General features: G+C 40.9%; 2 protein-coding genes across 2 annotated transcripts; one reads left to right on the plus strand and one right to left on the minus strand.

The window, feature by feature from the left end:
- Positions 1 to 3690: 3690 nt before the first annotated feature.
- Positions 3691 to 11494, minus strand: LOC131304283 (uncharacterized). The gene is made up of 3 exons (XM_058331478.1): positions 11289 to 11494; positions 8132 to 9959; positions 3691 to 5794 (listed from the first exon to the last, which is right to left on the minus strand). Exons 1-3 carry the CDS (start codon positions 11324 to 11326, stop codon positions 3719 to 3721), a joined length of 3942 nt encoding a protein of 1313 aa, XP_058187461.1. The 5' UTR covers positions 11327 to 11494; the 3' UTR covers positions 3691 to 3718.
- Positions 11495 to 20085: 8591 nt separating this feature from the next.
- Positions 20086 to 21235, plus strand: LOC131302982 (uncharacterized). The gene is made up of 2 exons (XM_058329774.1): positions 20086 to 20565; positions 20669 to 21235. The coding sequence occupies exons 1-2, from the start codon at positions 20086 to 20088 to the stop codon at positions 21233 to 21235; spliced, it is 1047 nt and encodes a 348-aa protein (XP_058185757.1).
- The last annotated feature ends 4329 nt before the right edge of the window (positions 21236 to 25564 follow it).

The raw sequence follows: 25564 nt of genomic DNA on the forward strand, positions 1-25564 counted from the left end.
TAGATTCTTTCGAGGAAGAATCTTTCAACAAATTTGATTCATTCTGAGATGATGACTTTTTTCAACAGATCAGGACTTGTGTGTTACCTTCCATATTCTAAGCATTAAAGAGTTGGACACTTTAGAAAAATGTTTTGTCCTTTTTTATCTTTGGTACTTTAACCATCACTACAACCAGCCAAAAAAAAAAAAACACATCGGAAGAAGCAGCAGCAGCCAACACAACAATTAATACCTTAACACTTTCTAATGTTGACATCCGATAACTAAGAAATCTACCACACATGTGGGTCTCAGTTTTAATATCTTTTGAATACTACATCAGTTCCAAATGATTATCTGCTTCGTAAAACAAGAACTTAAAAAGAAATCATTTTTGTCAAAAAAAAATTGAACTTTTTATTCCACAAATTGAAAGAACTTGGTAATATCTTGTACCTTGCTTTTTTTGGCCATTGGTGTTGTGATTGTCGGGGTTTCGAGGTTGCCAATCTAGTTGAGATGTCCGTGCTTCATTGTGATGCCTTTTTGCCTCGGGTTTGTTTAATCGTTATAAATTGTTTCAATGACTAATAAAATTTCCTTTTGCTGAGCAGAAAAATAAAATTTAGTGACTTGCCAAAAAATAAAGTTTGAATTTGTTTGGTAAAATGCATTTTTTTATGTTCTCGTTTAGCAGGCACAAACAATCTTTCGAGACCGTAGTAGTAGCACATTCCTAACAAACGGTTTTTTAAATGTCCAACTATTTTTGATGCTTAGAATATAGTATGGTACACACGAGTACTCCGTTGAAAGAAGTCAGCATCTCAAAACAATACCCGGTCTACATTTATTTGGTACTCCCTCCGTCCCTTTTTTAAAGTCCAGTATTTCATTTTGGGTTGTCCCTTAATAAGTGTCTATTTTGTAAAGTTAGTGGGTAAAAGTTGGTACATTTTTCATTTTCCCCTAAAAATAGATTCTATTTTGAAAAGTTAGTGAGTAAAAATGTAATGATGAGTAAAAATGTAATGATGATGTCTCCATAGAGGGTAAATAGGAAAAGTGGAGGTAAAAGTTGATGTAAAATGTGTAATGATGATGTTTTCTTAATAAGTTGAAATTACGAAGCGAGACATTTAAAAAGGGACAGAGGAAGTACTACTTGGTGACTTTTGAACTTGCTTGCCAGCCGAGATGCTTATTTTGTATTTTCTCTAGAGTTCAACTTTCATCCCGTTCACCGGCAATAATAGCTCTATTTGGTAACGCTTTCACTTTTCTGTATCTTGTTTTCTATTTGGTGAAATCAATTTTTACTTTTTATTAAAAAAAAATGAAAGCAAAAAACATGTTTGTGTCAACTTGTTTTCAAAATAACCAAAGCAAATTAGTTGTTCGAACGGTGAAACCATATAGCAACATCAAAGGAACCAACTCAATCAAAATTACAAGATTAATAGGTATTCCTCTTACATAAGCTTTGTGAGAGGAAATTACTTTTTGGCAGCTTGTTTTTTGCTTCTGAAAATAGTGAAAGCTGTGTTTTGTTACTTCCTCAAATTATGAAAATAGTGTGAGTGATTTCTAGAATTTGGGAGCGGAGGTAGTGCACCAAACAAACTTTTAAAGTTAATTTTTGAAAATTTTGAAAATGAAAACAGAAAATAGAAAATAAAATGGCTACCAAACGTGACCAATTAAGTCTCATTTGATGTTTCTTGCTTAAACTGATGAAAGGGGGGAAAGAAATGACACTGCTTGTGTTGAAACTCGCTTGTCATTTCGTTGATAGCTTTCGTACTTTTTTGCGAGCAGGTAAGACGGCTGATAAATTAACACTGAGCAGATTTTCAGATTTTTTGAAAGTGAACCGAGCACGAGTTATTGACAAGAAAAAAGAGGGAAGAAACTGAGCACTGACGAGTAACAGTAGTTTTTACCTTTGCCCAATCAGTTTTTATATGCCTAGAATCTGCATGGTTAACCTTTGTGACAAATGTTCAAGCATAAGTCTAGAATCAGACCCAACTTACCCAGAACGTCATAGCCAAAATCAGCTCCTACCATACACAAATGCTACTCAGACGCAGGGGCAACGACAAGAATTTGTTAATAGGGTCAGAAACTTGAAAGTACTAATACTTATCCTACAAAAGTCCATACTTGTCAACAGCCATCACCTACTTCAATAAACATGGAGAATATGAGTAACAACGAATACACAATTAAAACAGGAGTAACGATGAATCAACAGAGTAATAAAACCGTTTTTGTTGATGTCAAAACTCTAGTGCACAAAAGGCTTGTACCATTTGCAATACACAAGACTTTTATGCACTGGAGTTTTGGCACCAACAAAAACAGGTTTGGCATTATCATTTCCCAATTAATATGTTATACTTATTTTTCATATGATACATCCAGTAAAACCCCTAAACAACCAGTTCCTCATTGATTCAAAGAAGAAAAAACAGTTCCTCATTATCACCCATTTTCCTTCAAATTAACATACAGTCACTCGTACATACAGTTGAGTCCACAGTATCACCAATTTTCCTTCAAACTAATGTACCATAAATTGAACACAGTTGTACAATGGCCCTTGCAAAATCCTTAACAATGACAAACTTTCTTCTCAATAAAAGCTTGTGTGTCGGAATCAAAAGGCAAAAATCGAACAAGGAAAAGGAAAATCCCTACAATTGCGCTTCTCAAACTCGAGAATATGAAATTGAGCCCACAAACTAATACTGGTTGCTTGCTTGTCACAGAGAAAAACAAGTTACTTTACATTTTGCTAATATCTTGATTATTGGCGTGTTTTTCGTGTTTAAAGTACGTTATTGATGACCAGAAGCAGAAATTAAACGATAACATGAGCAAGAAAATAGAGACAGCACTGTTGAAGCATGTGTCACATAAATAGTTATACTTAGAATATAGCCCTTTCTATTGCCCTTTCACTGGAGTGTGGTGGCCTTGGTGGGAGAGTGGCTGGAGCCTATAGCAGCCAATTTGAACAATTAAGAACTAAAAGTTATAGTAGGGTCAACTGCCACCAGTCATTCCTTTGTTGCGTTGCCCCTGGCTCAGAAGCCAGTGCTGAAGCCACTACCCAATTTGCCATCACCACAAAGGGCACAGTTTAAGCAATTAATCGATGTGTTTTACATAGCTTCCTTTGCACTGAAGGCCTGAGACTACAAAAATCTTGATGGTTTAATTGATCGATCTCAAATCTCACGTTGCCAGTAAGTCTCTGAAGTCTTTTTGGTGGAAAATTTCAGCTCTCATGAATAGAAAAGGACAATGTTAAGGTGATTTTCAAAATGAACAATACGACAATACCACATTAGAGAAGGGTGATTACAAGACCAAAAATAAATTTGCTTGTTCCGTATGAAAACAAGGCATAAAGAGTAAAAAAGAAAGAGAAATTCCAAATAGTACCCATGGATGAAGAATTGGAAAAGAACTCAAAACAAAAAATTCATTTGTGCTATTAACATCACCCTCAGATAAGAATATAAAAAGAAACTATCTTTTACTATTTTTTTAGCTACTTTCAATCCTTAATTTCAACTCTTCAGTTTTAAAACATAAGGTAAGAATCATCAATTTAGATGTGATATTTCCTTTTTATGATTTGGAGGAGTTGGCACAACTTTAGACTGACAATAAAGAAGACATGGTGGCGAATGTAACTTTAATGATAATTATTTAAGTTTCTTCATTAACCCACTTGATAAGAACTTACAGATCTTGGTTGAGATTTACTCACCAGAGTTTGCGGACCACTTACAAAGAAGCTATCAGAGTGGCTTTCAGAAACACCAGAGGTCATGGAAGAACCCTCCTTTGGCTTACCCATCAAATGAAGTCCAGAAAGATGGTCTCCCCAGATATCATACTTGAATAAATCTTCATGCCCAGTCTTTTCTTCTGGTTGAACTGCTTTCTGGTTAAAAACTTTGGATCCAGGAGCCCGGGCGTGCGGAGGAATGGGAGAAGTTGAAGCCATAAAACTCGGGACAGGCCTATTTGTGCAAGGGAAAGTAGCAGAAGGCAACAAAACAGGTTTTCCAGGCAATTTTCTTGGAGTAGAGGGCTTCTCTTGAACGAGGAAAACACAACTTTCATTGGATAACTTCATAGAAACCTCAGGTTCTACTATATTCCCCTTAGTGGAAGCTTTGGTATCTGAAACCTTCTGACACTTTTGTTCTGCCACTTCTGCAAATTGACTCCTAGCCTCAAAAGTCTGATCCAAACCAGAAGTCACTGGCCAAGATCTTTTGGGTGTAAAAGATGTGACTGGTGACAAGGGTGATGAAGGTGTAGAATTACCACTTTGACTGCTTGAAACTTCAAATATTCCAGTTAATCCCGTTCCTGAACCCTTTCTCTTTCTTCGCCTTCTTCCCTTCTCTTTCCCAACCTTAACAGTAAGCTTACCGTCTTTTGATGCATCCTGAACATCTGAGTGCTCAACTCTATTAGACTCCGGTAGGGCACAAGATTCGAATACCATTTCCTTTTGAGCATGAGGCAAATAGTTTGCTTGTCTCTGATTTCCCACAGTTGGCTTGACATGTCCCTGTTCTAAGGCAACTCCTTCACCATCTGGATAGCTATTACCAGAATTGAGCAATAATGTTTTATCCTCCTTGACTGAGCTAAAAAAGCCATTCATTTTAGAGGACCAAGAAAACCTGCCACTGTTCTTCTGGTTGCGATGCACACGAGAAGATTTCCCTACATGCCTGACAGTGGCTACAGAGCTTTCTCCACTCTTCAAAGTGTAGTCCTGGGAGCCCAGTGCCAGAAATTGGGGAAGGATGTAAAATAATACAAGAAAAACACCAAAAGTAGAGAGGAAGACAAAGGAGAATTTCTTCACTCGCAACCAGAACATAGATTTTTTGCAAAAACTGAGCATGTGTAGAGGGAGGTTTGCTTTCATAGGGATCACAAGAATACCAGTACCCAAGGCCAGTTCAAGTTCTCTCTGTACATTGACTGCAGAAAAGTCAGCTTTATACGAAATCAGAAGCTGTGTGGACTCTCCAGGTTCAAGAGAAAAACCTTTACAAGTATGCACTAAGAACCCATCCAAGCCACATTCGGTCCCAGAAACCTGAATTCTTCTGAGCTCCAGAGGCAGGTCCCCTGTGTTCTTTGCATACAGCTCTTTGGACAATGGCTGGGAACAGGTAGAAGTGGCTTCTTCGATGCTATAGAAAATATCAGGGGGGGAGATATTTAGAGGACTTGGGATGTTGAACTTAAATTCTAAACTCTGAACAGGCTTAGATCCTTCAAACAAAATGAGGGAAAATGACCCTCCAAATCCTCGCAAAGATAACCACTCCACACCAGAAAGATTGTTCCTTATCAGTGCTGAACTTCTCCACCCACATCGATTTGAAGGGTGAAAAAGAATTGGCCCAAAAGATGCTGTCCCATAAGGATGGACATAGGCCTCTGTTTGTGCACTCTCTCCTATCGAGAATCCAAACCTTATTGGTGCTTTATATTCACTAAGAACCAAGCCACTGGATGAAGATGGCTGTAAAGGCCCATCTGCGGACCTACACTCGTCAACAATTACACCTGAGTTCAAAATCAACTGCATTACAACAGGTTGTTGGCTCGGATTTTTTACAGTGATCCACTTCGAGCGATAAGTTCCAACTTGAACTGTAGGGAACAGAACCTCATGATCATGAAGCACAGACATGCCACTAGCAGTGCCTAGAGACTTCCAGTTTTCCAGTACCAATTCATCTGGTCCTGCTGCATCCATTGCCTTAAATAGAAGTACACACAAGCATAAGAGAAAATTTCAATGTTTAAGTACTTGGAAACGGAAATGAAATGAAACTAGAAGTTAAAGGATCCTTGATTATTCTGGAAGAACCTCTAGATTACATCACAACACAAACTTAAATTCGTACGTACTTATGCATGTGTGTACGTAACTACATATAAATCCGTGTGCGTGTACAAAATTATTTCTCAAATCTACAGATGCGAGAGTTCTTTGCCCAGGAGAACCATCACAATCAATTAAGTGTGAATTCATCATATCAAAATATTATCATGATATATACATAAATTTAAGTACAAAATGTTAAAACTGCAAACAATTGCATTTCCTACACTCCACAGGCTTCATCTTATTTGGAAATCTCTTATTCATCCAAGTAGCAACTGTGAAATGTCATTAAAGTATAAACGACAATGTACAATAGTAAGACAATGCCCGTTTCTCCCATGTCAAAGATCTATAATGCTTTTTTCATTGCAAGCAAAAATCCATCACTAATGCACCATTTTGACTGTAGTTGGATTATCTCTTCCTTCTATATCCAGAACTGGAAGATGGGATTGGCTTATTGGTAGATATCATCTGGCTTTGAGAACATGAGCTCGAGGAATAATAAGAAGACAAGACAAGGGACCGAGCTGTAAAATTGAGTCCCAACGCATTTGACAGCCTTTTATATCTGTTTAATTCCAATATCATCATGTGCAAGCTTTAGAGCTTTGGCATGAACCGTGTGTTAGGCGCAATGGGTAGAATGATGCCTCTTTTATTTAAACCTAGTTGTTTCGCGAAATCAAATACATACCTGAAGCCGTGCAAGAAATTGTGCAACGATTAAAAATAGTGAAGAAGCACAACATAAAGCATGGATATGGAGCACAGGACAACATTACAACGGTTGTGTTTGGTTGGGAGTTTAGTTTAGTTTTGGTAGTGAGTGGAGAGAGAAATAGAGTAATGATTGGAGAGAGATAGAGAGAGATGAGAAAGTAATAATTGGAAAAATAGGGTAATGATTGGAGAAAGAAATAGGGTAATGATTGAAAACAAAACTAAAACTAAAACTAAACAGTTAACCGAACAAAGCCAGCATCATCTGAATATGCCTAAATGGAAAATTCCGCAAAATCATGCCACAGACCCGTCAAGGACATTATTGTATGTGAATATTGGCTTATTTCATAAGCATTAATATTTAATTTCTTTGGATATACCAATTAAATCTATACATTAGGAAGAAGTCAGTAGAAAGCCCTTACATTTGCAGTCTTACATTTGCCAAAACTAAAAAGTTCTAACAGGGGACTTGGATAAGTACAATCCCAGCTCATTTTAACGTGTTCCTAAGGGCACTTGTTAACATGGTTAAATTCATCGTACATCTTTGTAAGAGTGCTCAGAATATTACCACATTCAAAGCATGTAGTTAGATGTTTATCTATGCCATATATGTTCGAAAAGTTTAATCAGAGGTAATTAGGAAGAAAATATAGAACTAAGTAAAACTAAAATAACAAATTTCCAATATACATCAATTCATCAGCAGTTTAGTAATGAGATGATCCCGGTGGCTTGTCCATAAAAATTGGTTGATCACAGATCACTCCCTTATGGTGATTTCACACAACAATTGTATTCACTTAAAAAAGAGAAAATAAACCATCAATGATCTATCATTTACTTTACCACAAAACTATTCCATTCATATGCACATTAAAGATGCAATTTATTATCGAATGAAAATTGTTTCCAATTTTTAAATCGAAAAGCTAACAGATGATGAGGTTTAATTCAACAATTTTATTATTTTACCAATGCATCACACGTTACTTTTTCAAACCTTGTTACGTTGTGTTGGTGTAAGTGATGATATGTGTACCTCAAGTGCCCAAAGCGTGTCCTGTTCTAAGAAATGGAATAATAATAATACAGCAGAGGCAAAAGTCTGACACGTGTCACTGCAGGATTAGATAACACAGACACATTAGGAGGTAGAATTCAACCATTTTATTATTTTGCCAATGTATCATGTGTTACTTTTCCCCAACTTTTATTGTTTTGACCTTGTAAATGATGATACTTGCGTCCTTCATGCATCCAAAGAGGGTCCAGTTCTAAGACAAGGGAAAATGATAATAAATGTCGGGCAAATGTCTTTGACACGTGTCAGGATTATTCACCAACATGGACAGGCTACCTTTTTATATTAATTTTTAACATGAGAGAGGATACCTTGACAGCACTTTAAGATGGTTAATGATTGTGAAACACAGCCTTTCTATCGTACCAAGTTAGGAAGGATCAGAATCAGCATACCTTGATCTGGGACAGCGATTGCCCTCTGCTGCGTAAAGACCCTGTTCTTGCATTGGCATGTTTAGCCTTTCCATCTTGTTCAAAGTTTGGGTATGAATCGGCTTTCGAACAAATGTTGACTACATCCTGGCAGAGAGCCTCAATCTCGTGACTACTCGAGTCATTTATCAGTATCATTATTTTACAATTCAACTTCATTCTGGGAATATCAGACGGAGGCTGGGAAATATAGCTAACCACAGCTACTTGTGTGACAGTGCCTGGAAAAAGAATTAAGCCCTCCATGTACTTAATCTGGAAAAGCTTAGTGCCCTCTCCAATTAAACTGATCTTAATAACATTCAGTAGATGAGGAACACCATTTCTCAGCGAGAGAGCAACAACAGCAGTTTCACTGGCATCGCACGGGACTAGAGTGTCAAGTGATAACGAAACAGAATCTGCATGATAATTGGCTGATTCACCCACTTCTACTTCAAGAGGAACCATTATTGTATCTGACTTGTCTTCTGAAGACCTAAGCAACTGAAGACAAAAGGCACCAAAAAGTTTTCCTACGGAGTTATACGAGTGGTCAATCTCTAGAATGGTCTCAGTGCTACCAGGGTCAATATCCCAATTTCTATGGGGCCTCATTGCCATTAGTGGTGACCCAACTTGACTACTTTTGACATCCATCCACTCCTTACCATTCACCACACTATGATCAGCAGAACCTTGATAATTATCTATTTTACAGATTGCTTTTGTCAAATGTGAAGTATTCCCGGAAGAAACTGATATCCATGCAATTACTTCCTCCACATGGAGGATTTCATCAAAAGGATTAAACAAAGAAAGATTCTTTCTCCACCTTCCACTGGAGAATATATCCACTCCCATTAAAGGTCTAATCCCATATGGGGACTCGACAGCAAAACCTTTGGCCTGAATCAAGAAACCACCAGAGCTTGTCTGCAATATCAGATGAGCTGAGGACATGCCTAACCATGTCGGGAGAAACACAAAACAAATTGAAGTTGTTTCACCAGGTCTCAGGAGGAGATCACTAAAATTGCAAGGATAAAATTGTGTATTTGGACTGAAAGGTTCATATATGTTCAAAATGATGTCGGTGTGGGTATTTTCCACAGTTAAGAAAGCAAAGGAAGGAGAATATAAATATTTATCTCCCCAGTCAAGTAAAGGAGGACTTATATCAATATAAGGGGACAGAGAACCATCTAAAAACCCTGATTTGATCATCTCAGAGCCCCCATTCAAGTTGGAACCTGGAATCTTCTCATTATGCAAAGGTCCTCCGCATGAAGAAACGTGGTTTTCATTACCACTACTTGTTTGGATAGATGAGATGTCCTGGATTCTCTCTTGGGAGTTCAACGAACAAGAAAGGGCATGTCCGCTGAATAACAGAAATGTACCATAGTCCGAGGACCAGCTTAAGTTGCTTCTTTCTTGTGCTGCTCCCAGAGGGGATGTGGCATCCGATTGAACTCCAGATGCCTCCTGAACGGTTGATTCAGGACTATGGTCTTCAGATAAAAAATCAGGCAAGGTTGAAGGAAAGCAAAACAAATTTGAATTGCTACATAAATTCTCAACACTTGGAAGGCCCAACCAGCTCTTTGAATCAAACCCTGAACTTCCACCATCAACATACGCATCCCGAAACCCGGCATTGTGATTGGCACTGTAGGGCTCAACTGTATCATATTCCACTGGACTATGCATCCCATTTATGGAACATGGTCCGCATGCAGCAATGTGGAACAAGGTACATGTCAGAACCACCATAAATTGGCATGCATTGGTTTGGTGACACATTATCCTGAATAAACCACCACAGCAAGTGAATATTACATGCTAGAATCTCCATTCGCTGAATACACCTTCAAATGGCATAATTATGAACAAGCACCAGAAATCCTATGTAGCTGAATGTATACCTTGAAATGGCGCATTATGAAAAAGTGACAGAAAGCCTATGTACCGAAACCAAACCCAAATTAGAATTTACCTTGGCATGCTATACAACTAGTAGCAACAAAAAATTTAAAAATAAAATCACTAAAATTGTAGACAACTCAAATGTGGATGGAGCATTTTGCAAAACACCAGCATAATATCATCAAAAGCACTACATGATCGGTTATTTGAATTGACGAGTTGACAACAATACAAATATAATCACTAATTATTTCAAACAGATGTACACGAAACTTCCATGTACAACTCCACACTAATTATCACTCAGAAAGGACAACAGTCACAGACACAAGACTAGTACAATACACCTGACAAGCTAAGAGTTGCTCTAGGAAAGCTTCAAGTGCACCTCCAAGTGTACTTCGATACACTCTCCTACGCACATTATCAAATGAAGCATTCTCCCTCTGAGAATGTTTAACTACATTTTTCCACGTTATAGACCAGTCAAGAAGGATTTCAAATATTCTACAATGGCCTAGAGAGTTATCCACCGTTTCAGAATCCTCTAGAACATACTCTCAAAACTCCCAGACCCCTCTAGAATTTCTCTAGGATTACTGAGAATTCTAGATCCGCGCGGGTTGACTCTCATGAAAAGCATACTGAAAAAGGGCAAAATTTGAAATAATGCACCAAAAAAAAATTACTAACAGAGAAAGAAGAAAAAAAGTTCCATTAATGTTGCATTTTTACAATCAAAGTTTCCATGACCCTGTGTATTAATAAGACTTATTAATTACTCCAACTTAATATTTCCCATTTTGTCCTTAGTTTCCATTATGTTTTGGAAGTAGGAACTACCATCCGTATTAATAGCCGTAAGCAAAAAAAAATCAACCAACACCCACCATAAATGTTTTTAGAACCAACCCCCACCCCCCCCCCCCCCCCCCCAAAAAAAAAAAAAAAAGTAAGTGCTAAAAAGGAGAAAATTTGAAAATCACATGAGATGTATGAAGGTTACTTGGAAATCACCAATACAAATCCTTGTCACCACAAACCACAAGCTTTATACGTAAACGATTAAAAAAAAAACCTTGTTAGAACGAGAGATTTAAAAGGAATCGAAGATCGAACAGTGAACTGGGAAGAACTTTTAGGGCGACAAAATGTGGAGTAAAAAGAAAAGGAAAAAGAAAAAGAAAGAGAAAGAGATTGTTGGAGTTACCTTGGTCGAGCCCTGATCAGTAGGGTTTGAGAGTCCATATGTGACGAGGATCGAAGGGAAAAATCATGTAGGGTTATCTGCGTCGATGGCGGATTTTTTTCTAGGGTTTTGGGGGCTTGGATTCAGCCGAGTGCTTAGGACACAAGCGCGCGCACACCTGACAACAACGGATGAATGGACTCGGAGAACGAAGAATGGAAGAAAAGAAGAGAGAGAGAGAGAGAGAGAGAGAGAGAGAGTGTGTGGCCCCTATTTGTTGGAATTACCAAATTACCCACAGATGTTCCTTTTTCACAGGTCATCTACTCATCCTCCATTTGTTTTGTTTTGTATTCTACCTGTCCCACAAACGTACGTTCATTCTTTTTTTTTTTGAGTTTCCAAGTGTAACAATCTTAAGGGAGCGCCATCCAAAAACAGGTAGTAGCAAAAAAAATCTTGTGGGAGTGTGCCGCTGAAAATTTATCTATGAATTCGGATGTTTATATTCAAGCCGGCATTTGACTTAGACCGTGTGATTTCATTCTTCAATTGGGATGTATTTGAGTTGACATGACAATATCGACGAAACTAAAATTTTCTATTGGTCTAATGGTGGAAAATCTAATAAAATGGACAAACTCAATTACCCAAATGTTTATATTCAAAGCAACTCGCACCTATTTGAAGTGATTTCATCATTCATTTATAAGTGGATATCTGATTTGACATGATAATATTAATGAAACAATTTTCAATTATTCTAACAATGAAAATGGAATGATTATGATTTATTTAAGTGGCTATTAGTCAAAATTTAATAGTCATGTCATTAAGTTGACACTTGAACTCGAATCCTTTTCAACCGCACAAGTTGTCATTTTGATACTTTAAGTTTTAAGTTAAGAAATTAAACTCCTAGAATAGTCAACTTAATTTCTATTGGTTTAATTTGAAACTGCCATTAAAATTCTTAACGGACAAACTAACCAAATACTTGTGGCCCTAAAAATATGCATTTTCGTGTCCCTAAGGTGTCCAAATAGTTCTTTTGTGGTAATTTTTTTTTTTAAATTTAGAAATGTGACAAAATATGCTTTGTGCGAAGATGGTAAAAACTACATTTTTAAAACCCAAGTGCCACAAAACATATGCTTTTTATAGGTGTAATTCCCTACTTAAAGGATTTTTAAGAAGGGTAAAATGGGAATTAAAGAGGGAGCCCAGTCAGCTGTTGAAGGGAAGTTCGAAGACTTTCTGTAATGCATATATTTTTTTAATTAAAGTAAAAGTTTAGTTTTCGACGGAGACAGTCTGTACGTTCATTAAATTCACGTGGAGCATTGAAACGTATTGATCGCGTAAACTAATGGGGTTCGAAAGTGGAAGGTCCGTGTTACCCTTCTGACACCCTTTTGAGTTTTGACTGCATAGATACACACTGAACAAGTTGTTAGTGACAAAATTTTACTCCACTGTGCAAGGTTAAACTTTCTAGCTATAGTTTACTGGAAAAAAAAAAAGAAGAAGAAGCTGAAACTCTCTAGGAGGGGACAACGAAATAAAACTATCCGAGGATTTTTTTTTTATCGGCCAAAAAAAGTTATTGGGAAAATCTTGACAAGGGGAAAGAGATCTAATCAAAAGTTAGAATAAACCAAAAAAACCCCAATGGGACGCAATCCAAAACATCTAGGAACAAAACCCAAACACCTAAAAAGCCCAGCCAAACAAAAGATGGACCGAGAACAGCCCAAGAAAATCCTAAACCTAACCCTAACCAAAAGATACAACCCTCCCACTGCTACCACCAACATTTCGTTCACCTTCACTAAGCCAACACCACCATAGATCATGGAAACACCGACAGTGCGTGCCGCCGCGCACCTTAGAGTGAACAACACCCGTAAAGGGCCGCCGAGAAACCGCACAAACAACCCTCATAAAAGATCTAAGCCGCTGTCCACTGGAGTACCATAACGTCGCCACAAGCTGCCAATGCCACCCACACACCACCAACCGAGCGACACCAAATCCCACCTTGCCGCCGCTGGACATCACCCAATTTGCATCGCCTCGGAGTTGGAAACCCACACCAGCTGTTAAGCAGATCCAGCTTATCCAAGGAGATAAAGCTGGCGAGAGGTGCGAACCTCGCCACCCTAGCTACCGACCGCACATACACCCATGAGTAGTACCAGCGAGCGACGACAAAGCTAAGGAAAGGACTAAGGCTTGAGAGAGGAGAAAACGGAGCATTGGAGAGAATGGAGAGAAAGCCATAAAAACAGTGGTTAGGGAGAGGGGGGAAGAGAGAAAAAGCATTCGTCTTGACGAGCGGACTATAGAAATTAAAAAAATGATGACCAAAATAAAAAGTTTTCTAGAGATAAAAAAATGCAATATCATTTTATTTTTGTTCTTCTTTTCAGACTTTTCTTTTCATAGAACATTTTAAAACTTGGATTCATATTTTTATATAGAGTGTTGCTAGCCGTACCGACCAAAACCCACCGAAATCGTACCAACGGCCACCGCCGGGCTGTCTCCGGCCACCGGACGGCCGATCCGAGCAGTCCAAAAATTCTAAAAAAACGAACCGAGGGGGTCTTCGTGGGAATTAACGGCATCCGATGTGTGTATGGTAGTTGGATCAAGCACCCAACTTTTTCGTGTATTCGTGTATATACATATATACATGAAAAAATGGGTGCTTGATCCAACCACCATACACACATCGGATGCCGTTGATTCCCGCGAGAGCCCCCTCGGTTTTTTTTTTTAGAATTTTTGGACGACTCGGATCGGCCGTCTGGTGGCCTGAGACGGCCCAGCGGTGGCCGTCGATACAATTTCGGTGGGTTCTGGTCGGTTCTCATAGGATTTCTGTTTTATATAATTTCAATTCTTTTTGTTGAGACAAGTGATAGGTTATAAAAAGGGAAAATTTCAAGAAAAACCCCTGACCTTTCAACTCAATTTCGCATATTCACCTAACCCTCAAGAAATGTAAATCCCCACCTGACTTAACCACTCTATCATCAATTAACCCGCTCCCCCTATTTCCCGTCCAAAATCTAACGGAATTAATGACATGGCGCTTACGTGGATGTTTCAGCTCTAAAAGGATGACACCTGTGCAATGTGCACCACACAATAAGCCGTTCGGCTAAATAAGCCACTTGTCTTATTTTTTTGTTTTTATTCAAAAAAAATTCGCATTTGTTAGTTTTTTGTCAATTTTTTTTGGAGATTATTGCTTCGTCATGATGAGAGGAATCTAAAAAGTAAAAAATTAAGATCGAAACCTAATTTTTTTTGACAAACTTTTACTCAAATTGTCTTTTATCAATTTGTAGCAACCGAATAAATTTTTTTTGTTTTCAAATAAACTAGAAAGGGAGGGGGGCTGGTGGAACAAAGTGTAACCACGACTCTTGCCCTCTCCAGTATTTCCATACAAATTATCTCAGCATGTATACATCTATGTTTGACAAAAGTTGTGTAATATTTGAAACCCTCCCTACAATTCTTCAAATCTTTTGACCTCACATTGTCTTACAATTGGTTATGTGTTCCAAGTTCTAACCACTTATATGAGACCTTACACCAAAAGCTTATCCCTACTTACTCTTTAAAACAACTATATAATTACACGTCAAAGAGAGTACGTAGCACATGCAAGAAACATATCCCGATATAAAATTAGAATAATTTTTCGCACTCCCTAAGAATGATATATGGAGAAGAAACTCATTACAACATAAATTAGAACTTAGAAGGTTAGTAAAATTAGTAAACACCAAGTCTTTAGCTCGAGAACTTGGAACAAGTAGCCAAACAGGGTCAACTTGCAAGTTCCACCGACTTTTTTCAATTACACTACTTTCCCCTCCACTGGTCAAAAATTGAGAAGAGAAATTATCCCACTCCTAATCTTTTAAAAAAAACACGTACCGTGCTTTTGTGTTTACGAGCCAAAGTTCTAGCACAAGAAAGTCGAAGGATATACTTTATTCGATACAAACTCATTTTTTTAATAATCCATTATGATAATGAGAAAGGTTTCTATAAATATGCCCGAATCGTTCAATAATATCAGAATCTAATAAAGCGGCCCAAACTGGCTTACTCATGGAATGTCCTAACACATTACAAAATTTCGCTTTAGACAATGATCCAATCATTGGAGTAATTTTTTTTTTATACATTTTTTACTTAAAAGTGATCCTTATTCAAAATATTTTGGTAAAAGTAAATTTTTTTACTTCTCCGATTCATCTTGACGAGACGAATCAGAAAAGCAAAAAAGTGAGGCGCAAAATTAACAAATGTGAAAAAAATTCAAATAAGGACAAAATAAGAGCTCAAAAAGCCTTTAGAAAAACTTAGCGATAGATAGATATATTAAATGTATGACAGGATAGAAGGGTAAATTTCTAGCTTCACCAATGCAAGCAAAAGAAAAACTTTTGGTAATTATACATAAGAAAGGTGAAGTGAAAAATTAGCTCAAAATAATCGGCAGTGGGATGAACCTCCTCCTCCTTGTAGGTTTCTTTAGCCAAAATCATGACTCTTGTCCCTAAAAAAAGGGGAAAAAATAGAAAAGAAAGAAAAGCTAATGATTTTTTTTTTTTTTGCCAAAAATAAGTTCTTTGATAAGTTTTGTCATTGGTAAACTTTCAAACTACTCTTATCTAATTCAAAATTTCCTTCAAGTTTAGTTCGCCTTGCAAACGAATACTAAAATTCAATTCTGTTGATCAAAGTATATAAAAATAAGTGTCTAAGAAAATAAGTTGATTTAGTGGTTGTTTGGATTGATAATCCATTTGGATCATTTTTAGTCGTTATTCAATTTTTCTCGAATGTGTTAGTTTTGCATAAATTTTTTTTGTCGATTATGAATACTTTTCAACAAGAAGAAACTAAAAAGTTATACTAATTTTTTTTTTAAATAAAGACAAATATTGTCATTAAAATACCAGAAACAACTTGATTATTATCATTAACTTTTGGGGAAAAAATATACGGAAGCGTATAGTCCAAATCTCATTTTTGCCCAATAAAACCCAATGCAACATAAAAAGTTTTCTATATCAATATCTGGGTCATTTTTTACACAGCGCGCGTAATCCTGAAGGAGGAACACCTGACGTGGCAGTAGTGGTGTTGCGATCCTCGATCCTGGATTCCGTGGACTGGTAGATCCGTTTGAATCCGTTTTTTATGACCATTAGTTTCTTTTCTAGACCACGAATTCATCATATCTCCCATTCCATTTGATCGATGATGATGATGATGGTGAGAACAGGCGTGGGGGGTCCATGGCCGCCACCGATGGGATTGTCGTGATCTGATATTCGTCCGGTAATTGCTACAGGCTACCAGTACCAGGGGTTGATAAGGAAAAACAAAACAAAACAAAAGTAAATTCTACACAGGGTCAGTGTAGAATGAAGTGAACGCAATGATCTGATATTCGTCCGGTAATTGCTACAGGCTACCAGCAAAAAAACTATGAGCAGGGACACTCCGAAGGGACAATCCGCAGGGATAAACGCGTTTGGTCCCATTTGGATCCCGAAAAAATCTAAAAAAATATTCATAAATTTTTGAATATTATTTTATGGGGCCCTGTAAAAAATCAGCTCCAGTGGATATCGGTAAGTATTACTTTTGGATAAGTAGGGGCGAATTGACAAGTTTCGCCCCTACTTATCCAAAAGTAATACTTACCGATATCCACTGGAGCTGATTTTTTACAGGGCCCCATAAAATAATATTCAAAAATTTATGGATATTTTTTTAGATTTTTTCAGGATCCAAATGGGGCCAAACGCGTTTCTCCCTGCGAATTGTCTCTGCTCATAGTAGGGCTGGGCTACCAGTACCAGGGTTGATAAGGAAAAACAAAACAAAACAAAAGTAAATTCTACACAGGGTCAGTGTAGAATGAAGTGAACGCAATGCAAGGAAAACACGACAATTCATCAATTCACACCACGTGCAGTTACTTACCAATGTGAAAATGATTTTTTAGAGTTCTATGGAGCAAAAATTTGATTATGAGAGCTTTAGAGACAAAATTTAATTATGAATCTTTAAAATAAAATAATCAAAAAATTAAGATTTTCGCACCGGTTCAAACGAATTGAAAATTAGAGCAGTTAAGTATCTTCTATTTATTTGGGACTCTATGCAATAGAAACTTGATTATAAGAGTCGTGAAAACAAAATTTAATTATGACCTTTTAAAATAAAATGGTCAAAAAAATAAGATTTTTACACCGGTTCAAACAGATTGAAAATTGAAGTACTTAATTTTTTTGAGACTGTTTATATATATTAAAAAATGTGGTTACAAAATTAAGTGCTTCAATTTTTAATCTATTTAAACCGGTGTGAAGATCTTATTTTTTTGATCATTTAGAATCATAATTAAATTTTGTCTCTAAGGCTCTTATAATTAAGTTTCTACTCCATAGAATTCCAAATAAAGAGAATATACATAATTATGAGAGCTCTAGAGACAAAATTTAATTATGACCCTTTCGATTAAAATTGTCAAAAAAATAATATCTTCACACCGGTTCAAACAGATTAAAAATTAGAATATTTAATTTTTTAACCATATTTTTAATGTATAAACGTCTCAAAAAAATTAAGTGCTCCAATTTTCAATTCGTCTGAATTAATGCAAAGATCTTATTTTTTTGACCATTTTATTCTAAAGGATCATAATTAAATTTTGTATTCACGACTCTTATAATCAAGTTTCTGCTCCGTAGGGTCTCAAATAAAGAGAAGATACTTAAGCGCTCCAATTTTCAATCCGTTTGAATCGGTGCGAAGATCTTAATTTTCTGATCATTTTATTTAAAGGGCCATATTTAAATTTTGTCTTTAAGGCTCTCATAATCAAGTTTCTGCTCCATAGTATAGTGGCCTCGGTTAATCTCGGTACTCTGGCCAAATAATCCGATCCGTTACACCGTAATGGCCTAGATTGCAACTTGATAAACGCCAATATCTCTGACATGCTGATCAGTACAGCGCTCGGCGAGAAGCCTTCTGTACCCGCTTTGGTAAGTATCAGCAGTATGCAATGTATTTGTTTGGGTGTTCCCAAGGTTGATGAAGGATGGTAGTTACACCAAATGGGGACCATAAGGATTACGTGGCAATTGTAATAATTGGGATCAGATCTGGACAGCTCCGTAACCGCTTTACCTCTCTCGTCATGTATGACGTCACCCGAGGCGGTTACCCGAGCGTACCCTCCACGCGTTAGCTTGGAGGCCAAGTAAACCTAGGTCTATAAATACAAAGGGATACTCATCTTGAGAGGTATGTCATTCTTCCCTAACCTTAGATCTACATTCTCCCCTGAGATCTAACTTGATCGTCGGAGGGTCACTGGGCTACCCTAGCCCTAGTGACTTGTTGCAGGTCCAACAACGGAAGGACGGAGCAGCAAAGGGAGAACCCTAGCCTATACCGCGGTCAAGGTCCCGTCAAATTGAATCCCTACAATTGGCGACTCTGCGGGGGACATAGCCTACCTTTCAGTGTTCATCTCCCTCTCTCCAAGAAACTCTGTTCATCGCTCCTACTTCAGATATGGTGGAGGTCAAAGAAACGCACTGCAACGACACCACCCTGGGCTCGGCCCCCTCGGGGACTATAACCTGGCGTCCAGCGGAGCCAACGCCCTAGGAAAGGCTCATATGTCCATCGAAGTCGAAGCCAGGACCACAAAGCCAGATGGCCGGATGGCGGCTCGTCCTCTGAACTCCATACTTACATTCGCCACCTTGAAAGGAAAATCGACGACCTAGCAACGGTCGTAGAACATGACAAGCACGTTTGAGACGAGCTGGCGGAGATCAAACATCTCATGCAGATCTCCCCATCTCATTCCTCCGGAAGCCGTGGCTGAAGAAGAAATCATCATAGCCCTTCCCGCAATCACGAAGGAGGCCACCTGGTGGAGCACCGGTCTCGGCCCTCAGTCAAAGACCGCCTGGAGCCACCAGGAGCAGATGATGGTCGAACCGAATGAGGAATGAGGCATAGGGAACGTTCCCGTTCCCCTAAGCAACCTCGTCGGAAAACCATCCGCCTTTCAAGAGACTCGGAGCAGGAAGCGTCTCAGCCTCTTCCACTCATTCGATTCGGATCGGTAAGGGGCAGCGTGAATCCACCCCAAGCATTACAAGGACGGCAAAGGAAGACGACGGCCTCTTGGAGTTCTAGACAAAGGGGTACCGTGAACGTTTGAAAAACGCTCGAACCAGTAGCCTCACCGTCTCACACCCTAAAGAAACCCGTAATAGAAGCCCAGTCACCGAGCGCCTCAAGCCCTCCCCTCGGGATAGCTGCCGAAGAAACCACCACGAGCGCTCCCCCTATAAGTCGGCAAGTGTCGTGCCGAAGAGAAAGGAGTATGAAAGGCTGGATCAGCTTGCCCCGAAGAACCGTAAAGTGACCGAGTGTCTAGACGGCTCCGACCATTCGATTCGACCTCATCACGACGCTAAACTCGAAAGACTCAAGACCTCTCCCTTCATGAGAGAAATTGACTCGATCACCCCCCCAAAGGGATTTACCCAACCCAAATTTGCCAAGTACGATGGCAAGACCGAGGCATACACTCACCTGGTACAATTCAAGCTTGTCATGTCCCTTTTCTCCCGAACGAACCTTCTTATGTAAGGTCTTCCCCGCCAGCCTCGGCAACCTGGGTCTCACATGGTTTAACCAGCTCCCTGCCCGGTCGATCTCCTCGTTCGACTCCTTATGTGATGCCTTCATGGCTCGGTTCGTCACGAGCAATAAGCACAAGAAGGAAATCGATTCCCTCCTCGCTCTCCGAAAGCGAAACGACGAAACACTCCGCCAGTACGCCGATCACTACTGGGAGTTCTTTAACGAAATAGAACGTTGTTACGGTGTCATTTCGACCCGAGGATTTAAGCTCGGTCTTACTTCTCAGGACGAACAAATCTACGACGACCTCGCCCGCCACAAGCCCAACTCCATGAAAGACCTCATGACTCACATAGAAGGATGGTGCCAGCTTATTAAATCAAAGGCCGAGAGGGGCATCGGAAAGCCCATGAGCGCAAAGACGGCGTTAGCTTCGGCGGCCGCTCCAGCTCCCACACCAGTTTCGACCCGTAAGAAGCAGGTCAACAACATCAAGCTGTCACAAAGGAAAGGACCAAAGCCTAGCGACTTCAACGCCGAGAAAATAGTCTTTACCTCTCCAATCTACCAGATCATCGACCAGGTGAAAGATCAGCATTTATTCTCCTTCCCGAACCAAAAGCTTGGCACCAAGAATGGGAAAATCAAAAACCCTATCGTTCGGTGTAGTTACCACAACGAGCAAGGTCACACTTACCACTGCTTGCAAGCCCTTCAAGGCTTACTTGGAGCAGCTTGTCGCGGAAGGCCACCTCAATAACTTCATTGACCACGAAAAGACAAAGGCCCGAGCAGAACGTGCCGAAAACCATACCGAAGAGGAGGTTCAAACGATCCATGTTATCCACGGTCCTCTCAACTCCGAGGCCGCTCGTATCATCCGTGCCAAACTGAATGACGCCACTTCTTCCAAGCACGTCATATTGCTCGGTCCTGAGTCAAAGCGCCCCAGGACCGACAACGGCTCTAAGTGGACCATCACCTTTACCGAGAAAGACCTCGATCGTGTCCAGCTCCTGCACAACGACGCCCTCGTCGTCACGCTGCGCATCAGAACCTATAACGTCCGACGCGTCCTCGTTGACCAAGGCAGCTCGGCCGAGGTCATGTACTACTCTCTGTTTAAAGACCTGAAGCTCTCAGATACCGACCTCCGTCTCCTCCGAAGTTTCCCTCATTGGGTTCAGCGGAACCCCGGTATGGCCCCTCGGCATGATCACTCTCCTCGTTCGTGCCGGTTCAGTGGTCCTTGACATGGAGTTTATGGTAGTCGACGTTCTTAGCCCTTACAACACAATCGTCGGGCGCACCTGGCTCCATAAGCTGAAGGCCATTGCCTCCACTTATCACCAGGTGGTCCGTTTCATCGGTGCTAATGGGCACCAAGAGGACGTGTACGGAGATCAAACCGCGGCCAAAAGATGTTATGTCAACGCGGTCCGAAGCAGTAAGCTGACTTCCTGAGTTAACCTTATTGAGGTCCCCGAGGCCCCAGTTTTGGAAGACGTCGGTAAACCAGCCGATGAGAAAGCAGTAGAAGACCTTGTCACTATCCCAATCACTGAAGATGGCTCTCATTTCTTCCTCATCGGTTCCTCACTTAGTGATACCGACCGAAACAAGACGTTTGACTTCCTCAAAAAGAACATAGAAGTATTCGCATGGACCCCATATGAAATGCCTGGGGTCGATCCCTCGTTTATTTGCCACGAGCTCAACATTAATCGATCCAAGCAACCCATTGTGCAAAAAGCAAGGCGATCCTCTCCGATCCATTCAGAAGCTGTCATAGACGAAGTCAACCGGCTCTTAAACGTGAAGGCCATCCGAGAAGTGCAATACCCTAGGTGGTTGGCCAACACTATAGTGGTCAAAAAGAAGAACGGCAAATGGCGGGTCTGTGTTGATTATTCCAATCTTAAAGACACCTGCACGAAAGATTTATTCCCCCTTCCACGGATTGACCAGCTCGTCGACGCCATAGCCGGCCATGCTCGACTCAGTTTTATGGACGCCTACCGGGGTTATCATCAGATTGCCATGAGCGAAGGAGACGTCGAAAATACAGCCTTCATCACCCTTCACGGCATCTTTGGATATCTCGTTATGCCCTTCGGCCTGAAAAACGCCGGAGCCACCTTTCACCAAATGATAACCAAGATGTTTGAGCGCTTACTTGGTGACACCATAATGGCTTAAATTGATGACATGGTAGTCAAAAGCATGGTCACCAGTGACCACCTAACCCACCTCGCCGAAGCCTTCAAAATTCTCAAAAAGCACAAGCTCTGCCTCAATGCCGAGAAATGCGCTTTCAGTGTAAGCTCCGGTAAATTTCTTGGCCACCTCGTCTCCCGACGCGGTATCGAAGCCGACCCCGCTCAACTACTTGCCATTGAAAGACTCTCGGCTTCACACAACAAGAGAGACGTTCAACTGGCATGGCTGCCGCCCTAAATCGATTCATCAGTCGCTTCTCCGACAAATACCAGCCATTTTTCGCCCTCTTGAAGAGCAGCCGATGGAGCTTCAATTGGACAGAAGACTGTGATCGGGCCCTCCAACAATTGAAGACTTATCTCTCCACAACCCCACTCCTCGTCACGCCTGGGGATCAGGAGGACTTGTTCCTGTACCAAATCATCTCTCCGCACGCTATAAGTTCGGTGCTCATCCGACAAGAAGGGTGGGAACACCAACCCATCTACTACTCCAGTAAGACAATGACCCTCGCCGAGATGCGTTATCTACCACTGGAAAAACTTGTCCTCGCCTTCATCTAAGCCTCCAGGAAGCTTGCTCTTTACTTCCAGTCACACTGCATCATCGTCCTCACCGAATACCCTCTTAAATCTCTCCTCCTAAAGGTAGACCTTTCTAACCGAATCTCTCAGTGGGTTGTCGAGCTCGCGAACTATGAAATCCATTTCCAGCCTCGGACAGCAATCAAAGCTCAGGCCCTCGCCGACTTCATCACCGAACTCATTTCGACCGATCCTCCCACTTCGGGTTTAGCTCCAAGCACCGAAGCCATACTCCAGGCAAGCCCAAGCACAACATGGAAGCTTTTTTTCACGGAGATGTGTGGAAGATGTACGTCGATGGTGCCTCCAACAGCCGAGGCGCAGGAACCGGAGTCATCCTCCTCTCCCCTTCCGGCGTTTTACACAAAAGCTCCATCTCTATCAACTTCCCAGCCTCTAACAACGAGGCTGAGTACGAAGCATTGATCTCAGGACTCAAGACGGCCGAAGCCTTGGGTATCGAAGAACTTGTGATTTACAGTGATTCCCAATTAGTAGTCAACCAACTGTCTGAGGAATACAAAGCTCGGGACGATCAAATGCGTACCTACCTTAGCTCCGTCGTCCGACTCATCAAGAATTTCAAAGCTATCCGAGTTGAACATATCTCCAGGGAACAGAATGCCCATGCCCACGCCCTTGCAGGGCTCACTTCGGCTTGCTCCTCCTCGGGACACCGTTCTATTTCCTTCAATTCCATTAACAAGCCCAGTTTCGAGCTCGAGGTACTTAACATAGAGCTCGGGCCGAGCTAGATGGATGAAATCATTGGTTACCTGCGAGATGACATCCTTCTTCCCAACAAGAAGGACGCTCACCGACTTGGCAATAAAGCTGCTCTTTTATGGCTCAATCCAAACGGTAAGCTCTACCGAAGGTCCTTCACCGGCCCGTATCTACTGGTTGCACACCCCCACCAAGTACAAAGCATCATCGAAGAGCTCCATGCCGGCGATAGCGGTTGCCACTCTGGTGGATGGTCCTTCGCTCACCGAGCCATCTCCCAGGGCTATTGGTGGCCAACAATGAGGAAGGATTCTGAAGAATTTGTCAAGCGTTGTAAGAAATGTAAGATGTTTGCCCCTATCATCCACCAGCCGGCTCGAGACCTTAGCCCTCTCACTAGCCCTTGGCCTTTTTCTCAATGGGCATGGATATCGTCAGTAAGCTCCCCGTTGCTCTGGGAGGATTCAAGTTCCTCTTAACTGCCACTAACTATTTCTCAAAATGGGCCGAAGCTGAGCCCTTAGTAACTATCGAGGAAACAAACGTCATTTGTTTCGTTTGGCGAAATATCATTTCACGCTTCAGTGTCCCCTTCGCCATCATCACGGACAACGGACGGCAGTTTATCAGCCAGAAATATCGATCCCTATTAGACGAGTACGGCATCAAATGGGACACATCCACTCCGGCTTACCCCCAGGGTAATGACGGACAAGCCGAGGCCGCAAACAAGGCAATTTCATCCGGACTTAAGCGTCGACTCTTTTCACGCCGAGGCAAATGGGCTGAGGAGCTACCTAGGGTACTCTGTGGCTACCATACTACATTTCAACAATCCATCGGCCGCACCCCTTGCTCCTTGGCATTTGGAATGGAGACGGTTATTCCCCTCCAAGTCGGGCTCCAAACAATGCGTACTGAAAATTTTGACGAATCGGTGAATAACGACAGCATCGCTTCGGATCTCGACTTGGCCGAGGAGGAACGCAAAAACGCAAGGATCAAGCTCACGTCGTACCAACAGGAAGTTGCAAAAGCTATAACCTCAGCTTCCGTCTTAGGTCGTTTAAACCCGACGACCTCGTCTGGAAAAAGGTGGTGGAGAAGTCTAAGAAAATGAAGCTAATGCCCAACTGGGTGGGCCCCTACCGAGTCCTTAAGCACCTTAGCTCAGGAAATTACAAGTTGGAAAAGTTGGACGGTTCTCCAATTGCTAAAACCTGGAACGCAAACAACCGAAAAAAGTTCTATGGCTAGCAGCCCTTCGGCTCCAGGGACCCGTCACTTCCCTTATTAGTCTTTATCCAAGTAATTTTGTTTTGGAGACAACATGCTTATGTAATGACAGTATCAAACGAGTATTAATGAGAATTGTTTTTTCTTGCCAATGATTGTTCTTTCTGTTTCTGTTGTTTTACTTTCTCCATTCGATTTGTTACCAATCGAATTGTTTTATTTCGACTTCAGGGGTTGTCTTCTCTTGGGTAATACCCTCGGACGAAATTCCCACCAAGTCTCTCTGATCTCCGCGGTCGTCTGGACTATTCGGTCGTTCGCCTTAAGGATACTCGGCTTTTTCCTGAGCCCTTTATACCGACCCACCAATAGTTATTCACTGCTCGGTTTTGCTGCGTCCCGTAGTCATGGCCAATGCCATCTCCTCTTCGGGACTCCAGCCCAAATCCCATAGCAGCCCCACCTTATCATGAGTCTGCTCATCTCCCATCTAATTTCTTAAACATTTAGCCGAGGCACCCTAACTCGAAGCAGGGGCACGAAAATTCAAAAAATTACTTAATACTTGTTTCTGATTAGGTCACTCGGCCCCTTCCGACCCTCCAGGAGGCTGGGGCTTCGAGAATTAACCCCTATACTTCGGTGCCCTTCTTGTCTGTACACAGCAGTCCCACCCGAAGCAGGGGGCACCCACAAACCATTTTTTTCTGAACTAACATCTTTGAGTATGTTTGGCAAATGCTTCGGTTAAACTTGTTTCACAATTCCACAAGTCTCACCAAAGCAGGGGGAACAACACCCGAGCATCAACCATAA

This window comes from Rhododendron vialii, chromosome 10a (genome assembly GCF_030253575.1).
Source record: "Rhododendron vialii isolate Sample 1 chromosome 10a, ASM3025357v1".
Taxonomy (NCBI): Eukaryota; Viridiplantae; Streptophyta; class Magnoliopsida; order Ericales; family Ericaceae; genus Rhododendron; species Rhododendron vialii.